General features: G+C 40.7%; 1 protein-coding gene across 1 annotated transcript; it reads right to left on the reverse strand.

The window, feature by feature from the left end:
* Positions 1-967: 967 nt before the first annotated feature.
* Positions 968-21,120, reverse strand: LRRC36 (leucine rich repeat containing 36). Its single transcript, XM_075282111.1, has 14 exons — positions 20,991-21,120; positions 19,481-19,608; positions 18,791-18,983; positions 17,411-17,510; positions 15,978-16,051; positions 13,859-13,929; positions 12,689-12,737; positions 11,890-12,258; positions 8,706-9,004; positions 6,263-6,419; positions 6,064-6,164; positions 2,432-2,555; positions 2,222-2,336; positions 968-1,175 (listed from the first exon to the last, which is right to left on the reverse strand). Exons 1-14 carry the CDS (start codon positions 21,061-21,063, stop codon positions 968-970), a joined length of 2,061 nt encoding a protein of 686 aa, XP_075138212.1. The 5' UTR covers positions 21,064-21,120.
* Positions 21,121-21,827: the final 707 nt, after the last annotated feature.

The raw sequence follows: 21,827 nt of genomic DNA on the forward strand, positions 1-21,827 counted from the left end.
TTATTTAAGTGGTGCAGTTTTGAAAATGGGGTGATTTATGGGGGGGTTTTAATACAGGGGGCTTTCAAAACCCCTTCATAACTAGATTAGTCCCTTGAAAAATGGGCTATGGAAATGTTCTTGAAAAGTTTGAATATTGTTGTTTGACTTGTAAACCTTGTAATGTCCGTAAAAAATAAAAGTTTGATGCAAACATAAAGCAGAGATCTGGTACATTAGATTTATGATCTGATTTTGGTGGTATGACTATTTCATAATTTCCACCAAATTTCCTGTTTTTTTCATGATTAAACACAAAACATATCAACTAAAATGTACCACTAAGACGTGGCACAATGTGTCATAAAAAACAATATCAAAATTGCTTTGGCGAGTTAAAGTGTTCCAAAGTTATTACTGCATAAAGTGACATGTCAGATTTGAAAAATCGAACTGTCAGTAAGTCAAAAACTGGCATCGGCGGGAAGGGGTTAATTGTGTCCGGGGTATCAGGTAGGGACACTATATGCATCAAAAGATGAACCAGCCACAAGTAACAAAATCATGGCTTAGTTTGTGACAAGGGTCTAACCATAGAAGTTTATCCGGTTGCAACCTATCAAGACAACCTTCACCACTAAATAAGAATATAGAAAATCTTATAAACTCTGAAACATAACTTATATTTAGGAAAATGTTTAACACTTAATGTTCCTGAGTATTGGGCTAGGCACTTCAATCACTTGGGGTACCATAAGTGGCAAAAATACTTGATAAATATTTGTAATGTTCTGTGCTTACCTTCTGGGGCTGGTACTTCAAAAGTGGTCTACAATACTAGTTAATAGTCATTTTGTGGCACTTTAATTTGGCATAATAATTTTAATCGCCAATGTAGCTGCTCCTTGTGATTTAAGGGCATGTTTCATATATTACCATGATTGAAGAATCTATTAAATAAATTACCCTGGATAGGACTGAGGAGAGTTTATAATGGGCACAGGCTGAGGCTCTGAGGGGTCCTGTAATGCCCAGTACTGTGAGATGTGAGAGTACTGGGTTCACTAGGCTCAGCGTAGAGGTATCTGTCTTTGCTGGTTCTGTCAGGGGAAGTTCCTCGAGGAGGTCTGGAGGCTGCAGTTGGAGAGACTTTACTGAGTTGTTGTAGGAGGTATTCATTTGTGCAGACTAATGACCTGCAGAGCACAGAATATACAGCCTGAGACCAGAGAAATTAAGGTGACCGATGTAAAAGCCATTTTCCCTTCCTAAATTTTCCAATCATTAACAATTGTGAAATATCTCTACTACATCTCCTCTTACAACCCCCCCCCCAAAAAAAAAACCAAAAAAAAACAAACAACTGTTAAACATATAGTATGTGCTTACTGGCAGGCTGCATTTGTAATTTTCATCCAAAGAAACAAGTATGTGTGCAGCCTGACTAGTATTCACACGTGGCCACCGTTTGCCTGGCTGCAACCGTACTGTTGCTATTACCTCAAAAATACAAAGTACATACACACGTTAAATTTTAATATATATTGTAAGCCGATGGCTGGTCAGGTAATGCAGGGGGTGTACATCTCACCCAGACTACTAAGGTGGGTGAGATGAGAAAACTCCAGAAAGAACATTTCTCAGCAGATAACTATTGTCTTCTGAGGGTTATTTCAGAGTTCCAGTTACTGGGCTGGATTTTTAGGAATGGCAGGTAGGATTGGTAGTGGGAGCTGTCATTCCACACCCCCTCCAGTCCGCACTTTGTGGATGTTTCTGCAGCGTGTCAGCTGTTGTGGATTGTCCTCATCAGGGAGGTTTAAAAGGTCAGCTCCAGCAGCAAGACTTTGGACAGAGCTGGGCTGCAGGGCCAGCTGGAAAGTCATACTGTGGGAGCTGTGTCTTGTACCCTTCAATTTTGCTACTGAATCTGCTATCATAGGTGAGGTAACCTATTGATGTGTACAGTTAGTCTAGCCGGGCAGGTATTAATTTTTCGTATCGTTTTCCTTTTGTTGCTGCACTACTGTTTTGTTTTGAGTGAAAATAAACTCTACTTTGTTTTTGGACTAAAGAAACTGGACTTGTGTGTCTATGCCACCCCACCTAGCAACCCCAGACCCTGACAATATATTAATAATGATATTTCATATTATATAAAAAACATATATGGCCAACCTCTGGGAACAACAATGGTTATGGAGCCAAAGATGTTAATATTTCATTGTCTATATGTATTTACCTCTGGCTGTTGTGTAACAAGTTAATGGTCTCTTGCAGTTTAGTGTTTTTTCCTAGCTGCTGCTGTAATGATTCAACCTGAAGACTTAGCTGCTCATACTTCTGCTGCAGATCATCTAAAAACAAGAAGATTTTATTCAATTTCTGTGAATACTTCTGACATGAGCAGTTTGCAAGCAGTCATAAGACATGCTGTCTTAATGAAATGTACCTTGGTGTACTGGCGAACCCCCTGAGCCTTCCTTATTAGATGCCTGATTCTCCAATTTATAGACTTTGGTCCGTAGGAAGTGATTTTCCTCCATGACTTTTATCAACTTTAGTTTCATAGAGTCCTAATGGAAAGGAATAAAAATCATATATATAATATATACGCATGCAAGCAAGCAAGCAAGCATTGGTCAGCCAGAAGTTTACTATGTCAGGGTGCAGTGCAAACTGCATCAAAAACCACATCAGAAAAAAGTGTGAAATGAATGGGTTTTGTACTCACTGTAAAATACTTGTCTCCTTGTATTCATTTGGGGAGACACAGCACCACAGGTATAGCACTTGTTACTAGGAATAACAAAAGACGCTGGCTCCATCTCTAAGCCATTCCCTATCCACAGACCCTATATTAGTCAGTTTGTAATGCAGCAGTAAGAGACAGGTACAAATAAAGAAAAAAGAATGCAGAACACAGAACTAACAGGTCCTGAACCTGAAAATGAGCCAAAACATGATGCAAAATATGCATCCCCCAATGAATTCAATGAGAAAAGTATTTTACGGAGAGTACAAAAATCCAGCTTTCTCGCTCATTTTATTGGGGGACACAGCACAATGGGATGTCCTAAAGCAGTCCCAGAGGGTGGGAATTACATAGCCATGTGAGCAATCTAGCACGCAGTTACTTGTAGAGCCTTACGACACAAGCTGGCATTGGCAGAGGCCACAGAATGGTTCTGGTAGAACTTGGTGAAAGTGTGGACAGAGTCCAAGGTGGCAGCCTTGCAGGCCTGCTTGGTGGTGGAAGCAGACCAAATCCACTTGGAGATGAAAGTCTAGGAAGCATCCAGGCCCTTATGAGGGCCCTCAGGGAGAACAAACAAGGTGCCTGAACAAGAGAAGGGGTCCATGAGAGACAAATAAATCCAGATCGCCCGGTTCACATCCAGGCAGTGAAGAGAGTGCTCACTATGAGTCCAGGCAGAACAAAAAAAAAAAAAGGCTTCTGGGACAGTGCAGTCAGTTTGTTTGGAGAGTGTGTGGATGGAACTAATGGCAACCTTCCAGAACAGAAGGCATAGATAGATCTTGCACAAAGGCTTGAAGGTGGGAGCCTGAAGCGCCTCAAGGATGAGATTGAGGTCACATGGATCCACAGGAAAATGGCAGGCAGAAGCAAAGTGCACCACTCCCTGCAGGAAAACTAGCATAGTGTCTATGGAAAAGGTATAGTCTAGAGGAGGAGCCAATGACTTTTGTTATTCCTTGTTTTATCCTCCTAGTGGCCAGGTCTAGACCTATGGTGCTGTATACCCCAATGAAATAAGCAAGGAAACTGGGTTTTCCCAGTGGCTAGGGAGGTGTATACTTGCCTATGCCCAACACTCGGATTAGGTGGTGCCTTCCCTGGCCTGGGTAAAAGTGGTGAGGCTTTCGTGACTGATGTGGCCAATCACTGTGCAATACTGGTGACAGGCCATAGTGTTCGTGGAGTGTTTACCACATCTAGCCCAGCAGCAGAGGGAATGGGGGATGTGACAATAACCTTTCAATGTACCCTTAAAGACCTACATGGCTTTCCCCATTGAAATGGAGTAGCAACAGCTGCACACCTGCCCATGGGTTTTGTCTGGTATTGCAGCAACATATTAATGACACAAATGCTGCCAGAAGATGAAAAATTGCCCAAAAGTTCAGTTACGCTTTAAAGTGAGTAAGACAGTATTGCAATGCCACGTACGACCCATGGATAGGTGCTGTTTCTGCACAAAAGCAGCCATGTTTTTCTAATGCTGTACTATCCCTTCAAAGAGGCTATCTAGAATTATAAAAACATGATAGAATTCTTTAAATAAAAAACATTTAAAAAATGCACCTGTCCAAGGCCAGTGGACAAGTTGCAGAGCTGCACTGTGTCTTCAGGTTCAATAGACCTTCCTGAGTACAAAAGCTTTGAGTAGCCACACTCCCAGGTTACTCCATTGCCCACAAAAGTGTCCCACCGTGATACAAAGGTAAGATGTTTTAGCTCCAAGGATGAGCTGAAATGTTGTATCTTTGTACCTTCATGAGTGAATGACACAACAAGAAGTGAAGTCTTGGAATTATGGAAATCACAGGATTGATAGACATGTTAATAATATGCAAGAGATAAAAAAAAAATTACATCAAAATCTAAATAAAATCATCAAGATTGGCTGCTGGCAGCTCCCTTTGCAATTGCCAACCAATGACATCTCAGATGTGTTTAATGGGAAACAAGTCAGGAGATGCTGCAGGCCATAGTAACATTTTTTGGCCAGGCAGGCTGCTCACATTAGCAGTAGCTGCTTGTAGTCTGATGTCCTGATGTAAAACACTAGTTACACAACAAAATCAATGTAATGCTCGCTGTTAGTATATCGGAAATGAAGACTAGAGGGGTCTAGTTATTGTACATTATGCCACCCACACTGCGTCCACGACAAATTCAGGATTCATCGGTGAAGAGCACTGACCCCTATTCCTGCCATTATTGCATCATGATAGCCTTTTAGAGTGGTGGTGTGAGGTCAATAAAAAACCTGGAGCTGGACGTCTGGCTCGAAGCCCAATGTTGTACAAACCTCCATGTTGTTCCTCTCCATGTAACTCTTATTACTGGAGTGAAAAAAACAAGGTCTCTTGGTTCAAGGATTCTGTCCCTCTCAGTTTGTGAAAAGTGGGGATAACTGGCAAGAAGACATCACACAATCATCCCATCCCACTCGATCCAATTTTTAAGACTGCTTTCAATCTGGCTTCTGTGCCCCTTCCACATGCCACAGACTAGAGCAAGATGTTTGAAAAGGTGAGCCTTTGCAGATCTTAGTGACACTTGCTACTTTCTTAATTTGCATAACCTTATGGCTTGTCCTTCTTGATGTTGTATTGCAACATTGAGGATTTTACATTCAATTGTGTCTATAGATCAAATATTGCAGCTTATTCAATTGAAGTAAGCCAAAGCTGCTCATGCAATCCATGTACAGGTGATGCTGGGCTCACACCAGCGTCTGATTTCCGTTTCCAGGTTTCCATCTTGTGCCGACAGAAGACGGAAACCTGTCAGACCGTGTCTGGCCGTGAGCGCCGATGAGCGTTTTGTGCGAAACCATTTTTTTTTTAACTGACACAAAGTCCTGCATGTCCGACTTTGTATCCGGTTAAAAAAAACAAAAAACAAACGGTTTCCGGTTTCGCTGCGGAGACCATAAAACACTCACCGGCGCTCACGGCCGGACACTTTTCAAACCCATTCAAATGAATGGGTTTGAAAAATGACTGCAGGTTTCCGTCTCCTGTCCAGTTTCGGGCAGGAAACGGAAACTTGCATAATGGAGACCCAGGCGCAGATGTGAACGAGCCCTTAAGCACTTTCACGAAGAAAGGAGCCGTTGTTTTTTCAGTTCCTGACATTGCCTTCCCACCTGTGTGGGGAAAAAGGATCAGACTACTAAAAATCCAGCACGTCGAGAGCTGATGTAGACTTTTCCTGCAACTGTTGTAGACAATGCTTGCAGATCTGGGGTCTGCTGACAAAAAGCTAACATTTATGGATAGGTTTGTATATTGATAATAAATATACAGTCGTCTATGTAACAAACAACTTACTGTGGTCTCTGTATCTTCATTTTGTCTGTGGCTCCTTGTAGAATCCACCTGTGAGGTTTGTTTTGCAGACATGAGGCGTGAAAGCAGATCTTGAGCAGGTACTGAAATGAAATAAGAATTACCGTAAATGTATTTTAGATTTCAGAGATCGAAACTGACTTGTATACTAATGTGAAATATTGTGCTTCAGTGTACTTACCCAGGAACCTCTGGTTCTGTAGAAGGGATCCTGAACCATTCCAATATCGATCTACTAATTCCATCAGCTGGTGCAGGACATCACTAATACTAGGAACTTCTCTACTGGGGGAATGGTCTCTCTTCTTCAGCTCATTTCCAAGCAATAAATCATCACTCTACAAAATAGGTGAGATTTATATGGCAGATAATAGTTTTCTGGTAATGGTAAGTCATAGGAGCCCAATGGCTAAAGATGATATTTTCGTACATGTGAGAGGGGCATCAATATATTGTAGAAGCAGTACAGAGCAGGTAACACTAGTACACCATTGAAGAGTAGTATTATAACTAAATCTAGGTGGGGAAGAAGACAGGAGGTGAAACATTTAGTAACACAGCAGCTTTGGACTCACAGATGCAAAAGGAGCAGATCCTCAGTCTCCAGTGCTTTGGACATTGGAACAGGCTGCTCCCGAAAGGTGGTAGGAGCTAAGTGGACAGTATCCAAAAAAAATAAAAAGACATTGCCCGCACATCCCAGTCTTATACATTGATCTAGTGCTTCTCAGCAAATTCTACAATACTGAACACGAGGTTCTTAGTAAACATATTGATCAATGTGTATAAGCCCACTAGCCACTTCACGGCGACCTCTTTATAGTGGGTCCCTACTCTATTGGGTGAGGCACTGCACAGCGACCACCACAACTGCAACACAGCTTCCACAGGGGGAGTGACCGAGGGGTTCAGCAACACCTCTGCCACCAGGCTCTGGGACGCGCTGGCCCCATGGTCACAGCACCACAGGAGCAGCAGACACCATGCAGCATCACACCATGTGAACAGATCTCAAAAATTCACCTTACCATATTGCCCCAGTCAGAGGCTAAGTGGACAGTGTCCAGAGCACTGTAAGATGAGGGATACTCTGTTGCACTTTTAAGTGCGGCATGTGGAGTTATCAAAGTTAGAATTTAGGCTAGGGCTACATGGCAAAACTAGCCTGCAACACAATGCAATTTTCCTGTGACATGGATGACACAGCGGTTGCTTTTTTAAAAACATTTAAATATAAATTAAATATGTATTCCCCTACCACCTTTGCGACAGCTGTAGGGTCCAATCCTGAGACTGCTACAGCTATCACTCAAAGAGGCTGGGGAGCAGCCTGTTCTAGTGTCCAGAGCACTGGAGCTTGAGGATCTGCCTCTGTTGCACCTGTGAAACCATTGTCTAGGGGCATCAATGGTCTGTGACGCCAGAACAAAAAAAAAAAAAAAAAAAAAATCACCCTGCCTGGTAGATAAATAGCTTAGGGTCTTTTAAAGGGATTTTCCATCTCAGTGTTTCATCAGCTTTCCATACAGTCTGTTCTTCTCACTTCCTGTATTTCTCTCCCTCCTCATCCCTCTTGTTGAACAGGACACACAACACTTAAGTAGATCAGATAATATGCAGATGCTTGTACAGAATGGACTCAGTGTTATCTGTGTGTTTACATAGAGAGATAACAGACAGGGTTTTATCAGCAAACTGCAATTAGCTGAAAGTATTGTCCTGCAGGCAAGAACAGTGAGTAAGTGACGTCACTTGTCCTATAGGTCCGTGGTTATAGCAACTCTGTGTAAACAATGGGAGGAATAAGATCACATAGCAGGAGAACAAAGCAACATTTCTAAAGCAATATATTTAGGAAAAGCCTTTAATTTACATAAGCTACCAGTATGGATCCTTGAGATTGGACAACCCCTTTAAATCAAATGGTGTTTTAGCTTTGTGAATTGGAAATTACATTGCAGAGTTATTGCCTTTTTTTGTCAATATGCTAATGAGCTCTCTGAAGCAATGAAGATGTTACTGTTGCTCCATAGAGGCAAGTGGCAATGTCCCCAAAGAGCTAATTTGTATATTGAAAAACGTGATATATCAGAAATGGATGCACTAAATCACAAGGTGTAAACACTGGTACATTCACCCAAATCAATCAATCTGCAGGACAGGGTTGATATACTGCATTCTGGTGATGGACTCCCTTTAAATATACTTTGTACTTGAATTCCTCACCATTTCTAAGATTTTTGCTGTGAGTGAAATAAAACATTCTTATTTATATACCTTCACAAAAAGTCACAGTTGAGAGATAAAACAATCCAAGCAATTTTATGTGAGTACAAGGAGCCTAAACTCCGAGCTCACAGAACATTGCCTTGACTTGATAAGATAGTGACACACTCTCAACCCTGTTAGATCTGAACAGCTTTCAGACTCTGGCTGTAAACAAAAAAAAAAATTCATTCACTAAAAGCAAGCAGAGATCTTGTAGATGGTGAGCAATTGAAACAAATAGCACATTAGAAAGATGGAGAAAAGTTCTTTATGTAGAATGACCTTAAATTTATGGCACAATATAGTGTGAGCCATCGCCATGCCCACACACAGTACAAATGGATGGCAGCACTCACAGTAATGCCTTTGGGCGACAGCAGAGAGTTAAGGCTGCTGGCTCGTTTCATTCCATTTTGTGGCACCGACAGGCTGTCAAACTTTATGCTGGACATTTTTTCTGGGCTCCATGAGTACTTGTAGTTGCTGTTGCATTCAGGGCGATTCAAAGTTTTTCCTGTGGACAGGTGACTATTTGCCAGTGTGGGTTTAGAAGGCAGTGTGTATGTCTTGGAGACATCAGTAAAGCCTTTTCTTAAAGCAGAGAGAGAATTTGAAGTTGTGGGAGGATCAGACAGGTGTGTAGTCACATAAAGATCTATAAATGTAAAGTACAACAGAAGTATTATACAAAACCTAAATATCACAAAGAATTTCATGCATATCTCCACTTATATCCATTAAAAAAAAAAATTCTAGTCAGATACACGCACAAGAATAATTTCCCTAAATACATTACACTGTAAATTCAGCTTTTAAAACCACCATGAGTTTTCTACATCGGTAACTAATGGACTTTATTCCATTGTCAATGACATTTTATATCAATTGCAATGGAATAGTGTGGGGTCTGGCTGTGTATTTACAGCTGGGCATCTACTCCTAAAGACTGGGATTGGCAAACCACCAATCTCAAGCGTTTATCCCCTTAGATGCTGCTGTCTGTAGCCACCACAGCATTGAAAGGGTTTTGGAAGGGAGTGGGTTCCTTCTTCTAGGCATCAGAACCCCTACGAAAGCCTTCAGGGCTGCCTTCCAATTAGGCTATACCAAAGACGTGGCTTAATATAGAATGTATGCCAGAATTTGACAGGCAGTATAATGCATTGCACTATAAAGGTAGTGCAACATATTATATAAGGAATCAGAAAAACAAAAAACAAACCAGACATAGTAAAATCATAACACTATAGTAATATCCAATCTCAAAGCGGTAAACAAAATGAAAACATAAACAAATGTTGGAGCGTTAGGGTATGTTCACACGGCGGAAACCAAATTCCACGTGTGAACTTTCCACACGGCTAGCCGCGACAAGATGCTGATGCAGTGCATCGGCATTCTGTCGTGGCATCCCGCTCCTGACTAGGCCCAAATGAATGGGCCTAAACATGAGCGTGTCTCGAGCCATGGACTCCGTGGCTGACTCAGCCACGGAATCCGCAGCAAGATAAGTCGTGTCGCTTCTCTTTTCCACTACTAGGTAGCGGAAAAAAAAAGCGAGTGGCTCCCATTGAAGTCAATGGGAGCCATTTTTGAAGGTGCATTTTAAGGCGGAATCTGCCTGCAAAAAACTCAGTGTGAACATACCTTTGCTGTGTCTGTAATGACCCAAGCACTATTATCTGCACCCGATAAATGTTGTAAAAAAAAAAAAAAATCTTGAAAAAAAGTGCCAGAATTGCGTTGTTTGTTGGCCACTAAAAAAAGTTCTAAAAAGTGTTTTAAAAGTGTTACCCATGATGGCAACAATAACAACGTCAGGCCTTTCCACAAATAAAAGAAAGTCCTCACACATTCTGTTGACAAAAAAAATAACTAATGTTATAGGTCTTGGAAAGAGGTAGTCAAATTTAAAGGGGTTGTCCAGACCTTACATAAATTAATAGTCGCCCTTCCATTAGTTCAGGCAGAGTTAGAATTTTTTCTCCAGCCCCTATTGTCCCTTATACTATTTAGGCTCTGTACTGTCAGGATGGTGATGTCAGGGAGAAGCAGGCAAAGGGTGTCATTCTGAGTTACAATACTGGCTGCTTCTGATCGCCATTTTGCAAGATCTCTATGTATAACTTTATCATACGTGTGGTATGTATGAACACCTAACATCTTAGGCTAGGTTCACATCTGCGCCTGGCTCGGGACACGAAGGAAGGAGAGCCGGACTGCTAACACAGCAAACATCATAGACTGTAATGGGGTCCATTGTTTTATACTGATAACGGCAGAGGAAAATCTGGCGGTCCAACGGAGACTGTGGTGCAAATGTGAACTTATAGTTTTTGGAGACTACATTTTCTTTGAATAAAGAGTCTGCTTGATGGTGCATTTTGGTGGCATACAATTTTTGCTTCTCACCACTACTTGCTGCAGAGTTGCATGGATGTGGTTATGGTGTATTTTTAAGCCAGTTATACTGTACATTTAACGAATTTAGATTTTAGTAGCATTTTATAACTATACAGTATACAGTTTGGTGCAGGAAATATTGTGTGAACTTTAACACATGATTTTTATATTGTTTTTGTGTATAAACATCAGCTTGGATGTCAGTTTTAGGCACAAATGAAGGTTTTAATGCATTTTTCAAATCCTTTGCATTGTAGCAAAGTCCCATAAATGTGGACATAACTGTCAAAAATGTGTCAAGACAAATCCCTCTATCAGAATGCTATATCTGTATTACTTTATGGACACAAGGTAACCCTAACATTTGCAATTGGTTAAGCTGCTGCAGAGTGATAGCTCAACAGAGAAGACAATAAAATCCAATGAAAAATCATTGAAAAATGTTTTTCCAATGACTTTTCATTGTTTTTTTTTTGTCTTCTAACCAATTGCAAAAGTTAGGGTTAACTCTGCGACATTTGTATATATAGTTTAATCACTTCCCGCCAAAGGCATTTTTCAATTTTCATTTGACTCCCCACCTTCCAAACCCCATAATGTTAATTTTACATTCACAGAGCCATATGAACTCCTGAGTGGCTGCCATATTTAAGGGTTAATGATGCACTTTACTCTGAAGGTGTACCCTGTATTTTCTAAGTTGTGACTATTTTAAAATTACTAGATTTGGAAGAATGTCCTTTTATTAATGTATGTGTGTAGACATAGGGTAGAATGGTGAAGGAGGCTGTGTATATAGCAGCACTGAGTGCCATATGTCACTGTGTCAAATGTCCACTTTCAGAAAATATAGAAGTATGGTGAAATAGTATGATTTTCTTACACTGTAATTTAGGTTTTCTTTTATCCCTGTTACCACTGGTGCAAAATGTCCAATACTCTCGCAGCAAAAGGGTTAAAAAGGACCTATCATGCCCTCATAGATGTGCGGTATAATATACCACTAGAAAGCAGACATTAAGCGCAGTCCAATCTATAAGCAGCAGATTCATATACAGTTTTATGGTAAAGGTTCCAGTATATCTTATGGCTGTATAACTGGTACATTTTTAGACACAGTAGCATTGTATTATTTACCTGAGCTAAGTCTCAAGAGTCTCTCTCTGTTTGACTCCTCTGTAGGCTTCAAATGATCTCTGGATTCTGCGCGCCATCCTCTGTCATCAAGGGCTCTGGTATCAGCCCTCACGCGATCACTGCTGGTGGACTCTTTCTTTACCGGGGTAGATGTGAGGTACGTATTTTTGAAGCTGAATGCTGAAGCAGGTTTATCTGATGTGAGTTTTTCTGTGTCACTTTCTAAACGTCGGGCAAAATCCTCATTCTTTGGAAATAGTTCTGAAATGGTTGACTCAGCAAAAGTAACACGGTGCCCTTCTTTGACCCGTGACGAGGGACCAGGAGAACGTAAGGATGAACGTGTGGGTGAAGGTAAGGGACGATAATCTGCAAGTAACATAAAAACGCTGTCAAGTTCAAGGTTACTTTGGTAATTATTCTATTTTTTTTAAAGCAAAAAATAAATTCACTATGTTCAAGTTTTTTTGGAAACTACGTGATCAGCTTTTTACAGTCAATGACCAACAATGTTTGTTTTAAAATTACTATGTAACATTTTTCTTTCTTTTACAACCAGCTTGTCTCTGACATGTGAATAAAGGGGTGCAAAAACAACCAGTACTTGGCATAATTTTGATATTTGGAGGAGATTCAGATTAATGATCCGTGCAATTACTTTATGCAGGGTGAGTGCTTTGAAGTAAATTACATGCAAGGATCATTGAACTGCACATATTTTACAACTTTAACAATCAGCAACCACATTGTTGTTAGTAACACAAGATTAATTACAGTGAAGCTGGAAATATATCAATACCGTCTTCATAGTCGCTCGGCGGCTGCACGTATGACTGGTGCTCAACAGTCTGTGAATAAAGAGAAAGACATTGGACATAATATTGACATATAAAGTAGAATAAAAATATAGCAGTATAAAAAAGAAAAAAAATTACTATATTTTCTGGATTTACTTTTTAGGAGAAAAAAAAAAAATCTTATAGTCATATGAAAAATACAGATAGAAAAAGTGTTTCCTACAGTTTGATGCAGGTTTCTCAAAACTGGATTGTACTTTGGGCTGTTCACAACACATTTCTCTCAGAAGATTTGTATAATGGATCAGATTTGTTTTATTGTTTTTTTTTTTTTTAATAGTAAAAACAGATACAGATATGCATTAATTTTTCCCCATTTAAAACAAAACAAACAAACAAAACATTAGTTTGGTTGAAAAGTCCCTGAATACTGATGTGTAGATAAAGGCAAACCTCATGCGATTAGTTTCAAAAAATTTTCATGAGGTCTGCCCTGTTCATTTCCAAAAGTGCTATTATTATACTCTGGGGTCTCCTCAGAGTATAATACGCAGAGGCCCAGGGAAGGAAAGTAAAATCAACAAACAGAAATATTCACCTTGCCTCCCCTCTCCTGGGCGTCTGATAGTCTACTAGTAGCTTCTGCTGTCCTATTCCGCTCCCTGTATGATGTCACATGCCCTTGGGTCACCTCTAAGGTTTGTGATTGGCTCTCAAGTGGTCATGTGGTGTGTGCTGACTTCATAACACTGGGCCATAGCATTGTGACGTCAGTATTACAAAAGCGCTTGATGTCATTCCAGAGCCGGAAGAGGCTAGAAGAATTTGCCAAGGAACTGCTGGACATTTAGGAGAGGAGAGTATAGCCGTTCGATATTTTCACGCACACTGCACGTACACTTATTACACTCTGGGGTTTGAGGAGACCGTAGAGTATATATTTCCATCCGTTGTTCATTTGGACAGATGAAAAAGCATAGTATGTTATGTTTGTTTTTTTTGTCCATTAATTACAATTTTGACAGTGGAGGTTTCAAAGAGTCAAAAGTATAGACTTTTGATATCCTTTCACCAATGGAAATCTATGGGATTACAGAACTCTTGCAAATATGCTAATTTTAAAAGTTTATTCAAGTTTATTCTATGTTCATGAGAATAGACACTGCACCTACCTCATATTTAGATGGGGACAATCCCTTCATGTAATCTGTACGTTCACTCTCCCGAGTTATCTTGTTGAAATCTAAAATTAAATTCAGTAAGTGAGTTCACCTGAAAGGTAGGAAAATGATTCTACCATCCAAATAAAGTGTATGACAGGGGTCAGAAACCCTTGACACACAAGCCATTTTTTTTTCTAACACAACTACACACTGTAAATTTATCTCTCCAGCATCGTATTCTCTATAACTTAAGATCATCCAACCCCTTTTCTGTCAGTCTGGAGTGATGTCCAAATGAGATGGAGGCTGGCAGAATAGGGAAAGGTGATCACACATCAGAAAACAGCACAGATGGGATAGATAAATTAAGAAGTTAAATTAACAAAGTGAAAGATTATTTGGTGCATTATACTATGTAGAGGGCATAAGGAGGTACTATACCGTGTAGAGGGAGCTAAGGAACATTATATTAGTACGTGGAAGGCACAGTGGAAGTAGTATTCTACTGTACATAGGGAGTATGGGATTTTACCATGCAAAATAGGACAGCAGACTGCACTATTTTGTCAGGATTTTTTGTTGCCTGTAACAGAACAGAGCATCAAGAACGCATATCCACAATGTCAACCAGGGCAGTGTGGATCAGTGCAGGACAGAAGAGAGAAAGCTGCTCTCTCGTCAGGATGCTTAAGTGGCAGATTATGGTCCAAACCTGGACTGTGGCTGACAACTGTCCAGACTTCTGCCTACTTTCACTTCCATAATGACAGGAAACATGGCCACTCTCCTTAGTAGGAAGATCCATGCTATGCCACTATTGTAATGTATCAGAGCTAAGGGGGCAGCGGTTGAGTGGTGACTGTTTTTCCTGACCACTGTACATGATTTGCACAATAATGGGGAATTAAACTCTGTTAGAGAACATTAAATAAGGAATGTTATATAATGAGGTGGCACCAATTAGCCAGTATAACATGTGGAGACCACTAATGGGGAATTATACTGTGCTATCACCATTTAGTGACATTGACCAATCTACTCCAATTGTCCACCAGGGAAGGTAAATTAATATAAAATATTTTTTCCTATTTTTTCTTAATTAAATATAGGGCATGTCTTATAGCCAGACGCATGTTATTGTCCAAAAAAATATGTTTTTTTTCTTTATGAACACGCCCACTGAAAATCAATGAGTCCATAAAAAACAGGGATGCCACACTGGTGCCAATTCAGCTGTGGCAAAACACAGCAGAGAAACAGCACAATGTGAACATGGCCTTACATCAGGGGTTCCCAATACGTCGATCGCGATCTACTGGTAGATCGCAAAGGATGTATGGGTCGATCGCGGGATGCAGGGATCCCCGGTGTCTACTTGTTCACAGTGCAGGCTGAGAGTCATCTCCTGACACTGGCAGGCGGGGGGCTGCCGCAGCCCCTGCCTGCCAGTGTCCAGAGATGACTCTCAGCCTGCGCTGTGAGCAAACAGACACCGGGGATCCCTGGGCGGCCACAGAACACCGCTGTCTTCTGCTCTCACAATCTGTTTGGCCCAGCCCACATACCCGTCCCCGCCCACAGACACGCACGTCCCGCCCATAGGCTCACCCCAGCCCCGCCCTAGTAGATCTTTTGCTTTGGTCAGCTAACAAAGTAGCTCACACGCCGAAAAAGTGTGAGCACCCCTGCCTAACATATATCAGCCACAATGAAATTGAGCTCTTAGTGGTTGAACCCCCCCCCCCCCCACACCACCACAAACGGCACATTAATTCTGAAGTGTACCTACAATTATAAATTAAACAAAATATGCAACACTACTTACTATAAATTGTGTTTGCTACTATGGTGAATTAGTTTTTTACATTCAGTTTCATCAGCATTGACACCCATAGCTGACAAATATACTCCAACAGTAGACAGAGCTGTGTATCTGTATCAAGAAGTTTCTACTGCAAAACTCCTATTGATAACAATGATATGGCAAGACTATAAAGACTGTAAAGATTCCTTGAAGACAATACATCTTTATAAATTATAAATGGTTTCCCAGAGTTAACATCAATGTCCATGTTTATATTGTTATCCATTAGTTTAATATTTGCTTTATATATTTCGCTTTACATACCTGTGTTGCTCATGTTAAAATCCAGATGAGCTCTCGCTGAGGTCTTCTGGGTGTAACTGTTACTTTTTCCTATGCTGAAAAGCACAAATCATTCTGGTATAAATATCCTGTACTTAAATTATATTATGAACATGTATGACTCGAAAACGCCTGTCCATTAGACATCATACAATGTAATATATAGCCATTCATCATTGTTCATCAAATACAAAAGCAGATCCAATATTATAATTAGCTCAATGAACAACTAGGATTGGTTAGTCTACCAATATTATCCAGATAATCTGGCGATACTGGGAATTTCCAATATCATGGTAGACTGGCATGACATTATAGCATATTGTTTTCCTGCATCAAATCAGGAGGAGGCAAAGTAGGTCAAGGTAGGTAATGCCCTCATCAATCTCCTGCCCCATTCCTGCTCAAATGGGAGACGCTTAAATCTTGTATTCTTGGCGCACCAGAGACAACATATTTGAATTTACTCTTAAAGCCTCGGTCAGCTCTCGGTTCTAGGAAGCGAACTATAACGTGCTCTCACGCTGGAACTGGGTCGCCTCCACACTTCATACCATGTTCCCTGAGGTTGATCCATGGTGCTGGAGGTGTGGGGGAGGCAGAGGGGACATTGCTATTTGCTTTCTGTTAATGTCGAGCCTGGGACAATGTATGCAAAGTGATTAGACTTGACTGGCACCACTAGACCTGTTGGTCCTGCCCTATTACTCCTGCATCACAGTGAAACACCTCTAGGAGTCTACAAGCACTCCTTGTTGAGATCTCTGGTGATGGCAGCATGAACCTGTATACCACCGTTATGGAAGCAGACTAACCCTCCATCTATGTCCCTCTGGTTAATGACGTGATGCATATGAAAAATCTCACCTCTTCCATTACTGACTATTACGACAAAATTTTTATATGACCAGATACTATTGGATGGAATTCCAGACCTCTCCGGAGTACTGTAGGGTTTTGGGTCAAACCTTTGCCCTCATGCTTCGCACACTAACAACATACAACTGTCTCTCCCCTGAGCAGCATTTCTCTGAAAGTTGCATGCATCAAGTGAGCTTCATTAATATGGTGTGGGATAAAAGTGTACAAGCTGCTCTTCTTGTATTTTATATGCTTTATGATCAGGGCTGGTAACAAAACTTTCACAAATTACGTGTTATCTATATAATGGATAAAAGTTTTTTGTTTTTTTTTAAAATAAAATCAGATAAAATATTACGATATAGCTTTAATTACGTTAGCTCAATGACAACGATATTTCTGATGTCTAAACTCTATATCTACACACACTAGAGGAATACAGTAATAAAAAAACAAAAAAAACCAAAACAAACAATAATTCTCCTCATGAATAGCAGATGTGCAGATGTGGGACCCCTTCTATAGGGCGGTCTTATTTTTAAGCGGGCACTTACCTCCCAATCTCCACTTCTGGCCTCTCTTTTGGTTTATATTCTTTAAAATGGAAATTAAACTCTGCGTTTTTCCTTTCACTGTCTCTCACAGGACGTTCATCTGAAAACAAGGACATAGCTGTTTTGAAGCTTTTGACTGTCTGGCATACAACTTTTCACCTTACTCCCCCCTCCCTTTCCCGGTTTTGGAGATGCTGAGGGTGTAAGGTTGAAGATCTCAGTAATAATGGGCCGACTGACAGTTGGTTAAGGTTCGCAGAGACTCCTGGTGAAGCCATGGCAACTCCCTATGCAGGACACAACAGAAACCTGGGCAGGGAATGGCTTGGAGTTCCCTCACACCCACTCGTTTATTCATTATTAACCATTTGTTGCCCTGCTCTTGCAATCTCAGTGTTGAGTAGTAGTCTGCAACCTTATGGCTCTTTAACTCCCAGCATGCTCTGACAGCTTTCAGCTACCACAGCTACTACAACTGCTATAGAGCCAAGGGATGTAAACTACCAATCAATTCTTTCCTGACAAATTCATTTGAAACCTATCACAATGCAAATTTATTTTATTTAATAAATTAAACTAATTTTATTTATTTTACCCCTATATTTGCATTTGCCTGTTTGCTTGGTTTCAAAACTAAATTATATATTGATTTGTTATTAGCAGATAATGTAATTGTAATGTAAATAGCAGATGTTATTAGCAGATAATGTAATGTAATGTAAATTGACATCATTAGTGTAAACTTTGTGAGTGCAAAATAATTTTTTTGGTAAATAAAAAGAAATAAAAATACTCAATATAAACTTTTTGTACAGACAGCTAGACAGGCTAAGCACCCACTATTCAAAAGTGGAGTGAGTGATCTAAAAATGCAAATGTCATACTGTTTTTGAGCAAATAAGCTTAAAGAGGACCTTTCATGGTCCGGGGCACAGGCAGTTCTATATACAGCTGGAAAGCCGACAGTACGCTGAATTCAGCGCACTGTCGGCTTTCCCGATCTGTGCCCCGGGTAAAGAGCTATCGGTCCCGATACCGTAGCTCTTTACAGTCAGAAGGGCGTTCCTGACAGTCAGTCAGGACCGTCCTTCTGTACAAGCAGCGTCTATCGCGCTGTACAGTGTGAGCGGGGAGGAATGCCAAAGAAAGATTTTTTCTGAGATGTTTAGCCTAGACTAGCTACAATTGTAACAAACCGTCAAATAGCGTGTCACAGACATTGAGCCCTATATAGGACAGTGACTGACCATCTAAATTCCCCATCAGTAAGTCTTTGGAGAGTGGGAGGAAACTCACACAAAGTGATAAATATTTAGACATTAGACTGGCAAAGAAGATTCCACTCTTCCCAATATTTGCCCAACATAGCGTATCACTCACCTAGTGTTTCTATGGTGCCTAAAGCATGGATGACAATGAGGCGGTAATCAGTATCCTGTCTGGTGACTGGGTTGAGGCGCAGATCGAGGATCTTGAGATGTGACAATGTTCTAAGACGCTTTATCTCTTCCACAGATTCAATATTATTATAGTATAGGTTAAGGGAATGAAGAGCATGTAGATATTCAATGCCCTGCGGAAGTCAATGTAAAAACAATATAAATTCTCAGACAATTGTTATTTCATATTTGTCAGAACTGTAAAGTAGGTGGATAATGGTCAATCTATACAAGTATCACTCCAACTCCTCCATAAATATAAAGCTCATAAGCTGCATCAGACATCAATGATGCTGCTCATCTTCAAGAATATGAAGGATCAGTCAGGTCAGAGCCTGTCCAGTCCATGCTCCTCTTGTCATCAGTTGGTGTGGTCAATTTTGCTCTCTCTGAGGGAGAAACAAGGAGCAGGCATAAACCTCTGACTCTGTTTATCCCTTAATAAATAAGAATTGTAAAATAGAAACTCCAACCTGCTGGACGTTCAAAACCTGGAGAGTATATAAAAGTCCCCATAACTATTAGATTGCACCCACTACCAGCCCATGGAAGGATTCATGGTGTTTTTGGACAAAAAAAAATGAATTTAATTGTGTAATGTAAAAGATCTAAGCCAAGGAGAGTCTCTTACCTGTAAGCTGATTATTAAATTTCTAGACAGATCCAGTGATCGCAGACTTTTAAAATTTTTAAAAGCATCTCCCAAGGTGAGGATTTTTTCTCTGTACGTCCCCTGGAGGTTAAGTGACTCAACAGTGTCTTAGTGGAGGGAACAAAATTGGTGGAGTTATCTTCTCTACAATAGATACAAATGTATCATTAAAAGAACAACAACAAATCTGTTCATTGTAAGGCTATGGTCACACTAGCTTGTCTGACCATTCAGGGAGTCTGTCCCCCATTCTGCTTAAAATATGCGGGGAGAAAACTCTGCCAACTTTGGGCAGAAACCAGACAGACCACACTCTAGTCTATGGGGTACACAGGTTTCCGCAGGTAACTTTTTTAAACGGATAGCGTTTCTGTTTTTCGGGTCCCCATTTTTTTTGGAAGAAAGTCAGAAATTGCACTGCTGTGTCATTTGTTCTGCCTGGTACGGGCTATGTAAAGCAGAAAGAGCAACCTCTATCACAAAAACGGCTGGACCACTGTATAAGCAGTGCTACCTCCGATGCTGCCGCTGCTACCTCTTGTGTCACCCCCTCTACCTCATAGATTGTAAGCTCTAGCGAGCAGGGAACTATTACTTTATAATGTATCTTTTCGTCTGTACTTGAACCATACAATTTGTGAAGTGCTACGGAATATATTGGCATATATAAATAAAATATATTCTTCTTCTATTAATACTGAATAACAAAAACATACTTGGAAAGTATTTAAAAAGCTTAAAGGATTACTTTGATTACAATTTTCATGCTGACAGACTCCCTTTAATCCAGTCTTATGTGTATTGTATAATATAGGGGTCTCCCAACTTTAATTAATTACTTGCTATTTTCAAGATGTGTTTGCTGTCAGTAAGTAAAAGCAGTCCTGTTTAGGGCATGTTGAAACATCAGAGAATAAAATTGAGGCGTTTGTCCAGTACACTAAGTAAACTGACTGAAATCCCATGCTGAGGACAGGCCAATCAGTATTAGAAACCAGACAGCCCCTTTAATCTTTCCTTCTAAATAAATTGAATAAAAAAGTTGAATACACCCCAAGAGAAAAAAAATCCAACTTATTTCGGCAAAATCAAACCATCATATGGCTACGTCAAAGGAAAAATGTTATGGAGGTGGGGAAAAAGGGCAAAAATGTATTCCCTGTCCTCCTGGCCATAAGAGGCCATCTAAGGGGTTAACTTGCTCTCTAATGTCTGATTTGTGGGTACATGTACCTTATGGTTTATAAAGTGCTATGGACTATGTTGGCGCTGGATAGATGACGGTTATTATCTGAGGTCAGCAGCTTTCCTTACTGTAGTCCTTTCCTCCTCCTGAAGGTTTCTCTGGAATAATGAGATCCAGCCACAACCCCATTCTGGGAATATGTCATACAGTACGTGTATACCTGGTGGACACTCCTGAAATACACTCCAGGTATACAGGTATATATGAGGACATGATGCTGCTCTAAGTCTGCGGCCTCATTACCTGCCGTGCTCGCTGGCAGCTCAGCTCTCCCGTACACCCAGCTCTCCCTCAGGTGAACCCTCTTCACCGCCATCCCATTCAATGGGTGCAACCTCGTCAACACTCCCCTAGCAACGGCAGTAAACAAAGTTCGCGGGAAAGGTTCCGGGGAAGAGCGGGATGGACGCCTAGCAACGCACGGTGACACGACTGTCCAATAAGAAGCAGCAACTGGAGTATATGGGCGGGGTACGAAACGGGAACTAGCCATTGGTGGGTTCCATAGTGACTGTGATTGATGCTGTTCCCATGGAGGGGAGGGGCCGGGATAACGCTCTAGGACAGGTGGCGGGAAGGTAGGGTTGTTTCTGAGGTGATATTCATTTTAGTGAGCGCTAATGATGGCGGGGAGCGAGCTGCTGCCGAGACGGGTAATGAGAGGCTGTAACTGACGTCATTCATTCTCATATACGTCATATTTCTAGCTGACCACCAGTCACGAGTCTTTTGGTATCTGAGACTTATAAACTGGGCATTTCCATTGCTCTGTGTGTTGTGTAACCTGTACAGCCAGTAAATACAAAAACCACCAGGCATAGATTGTCAAAAATACAAAATCTTTAATTAGATAAAAAATCACATATAACAAAACAATACATATAACAACATATGGGGGAAACTGAGATACCCAGAGCAGGTCACAAGATGGTAGGAATGAGTGTTAATACAGGTATTGCAGCAACCACAAATAATAAAGAACTGTCCGTGAAGTGTACATATATATATATAGGGATAGGTATATGGGTAAACATCACACTGAAAATGTAGGAATTTGCGGTGCCGAATTATATCGGCCAC

This window comes from Leptodactylus fuscus, chromosome 7 (assembly GCF_031893055.1).
Source record: "Leptodactylus fuscus isolate aLepFus1 chromosome 7, aLepFus1.hap2, whole genome shotgun sequence".
Taxonomy (NCBI): domain Eukaryota; kingdom Metazoa; phylum Chordata; class Amphibia; order Anura; family Leptodactylidae; genus Leptodactylus; species Leptodactylus fuscus.

Excerpts from the sequence above, each read along its gene's own strand:
- LRRC36 (XM_075282111.1), bottom strand. The coding sequence starts at position 21,063 with ATGGCGGTGAAGAGGGTTCACCTGAGGGAGAGCTGGGTGTACGGGAGA. Across the intron at positions 17,511-18,790 it reads AGGCACCATAGAAACACTAG|ATGAACGTCCTGTGAGAGAC; the intron begins GTGAGTGATACG and ends CCTTGTTTTCAG. Across the intron at positions 16,052-17,410 it reads CCAGAAGTGGAGATTGGGAG|CATAGGAAAAAGTAACAGTT; the intron begins GTAAGTGCCCGC and ends TGTGCTTTTCAG.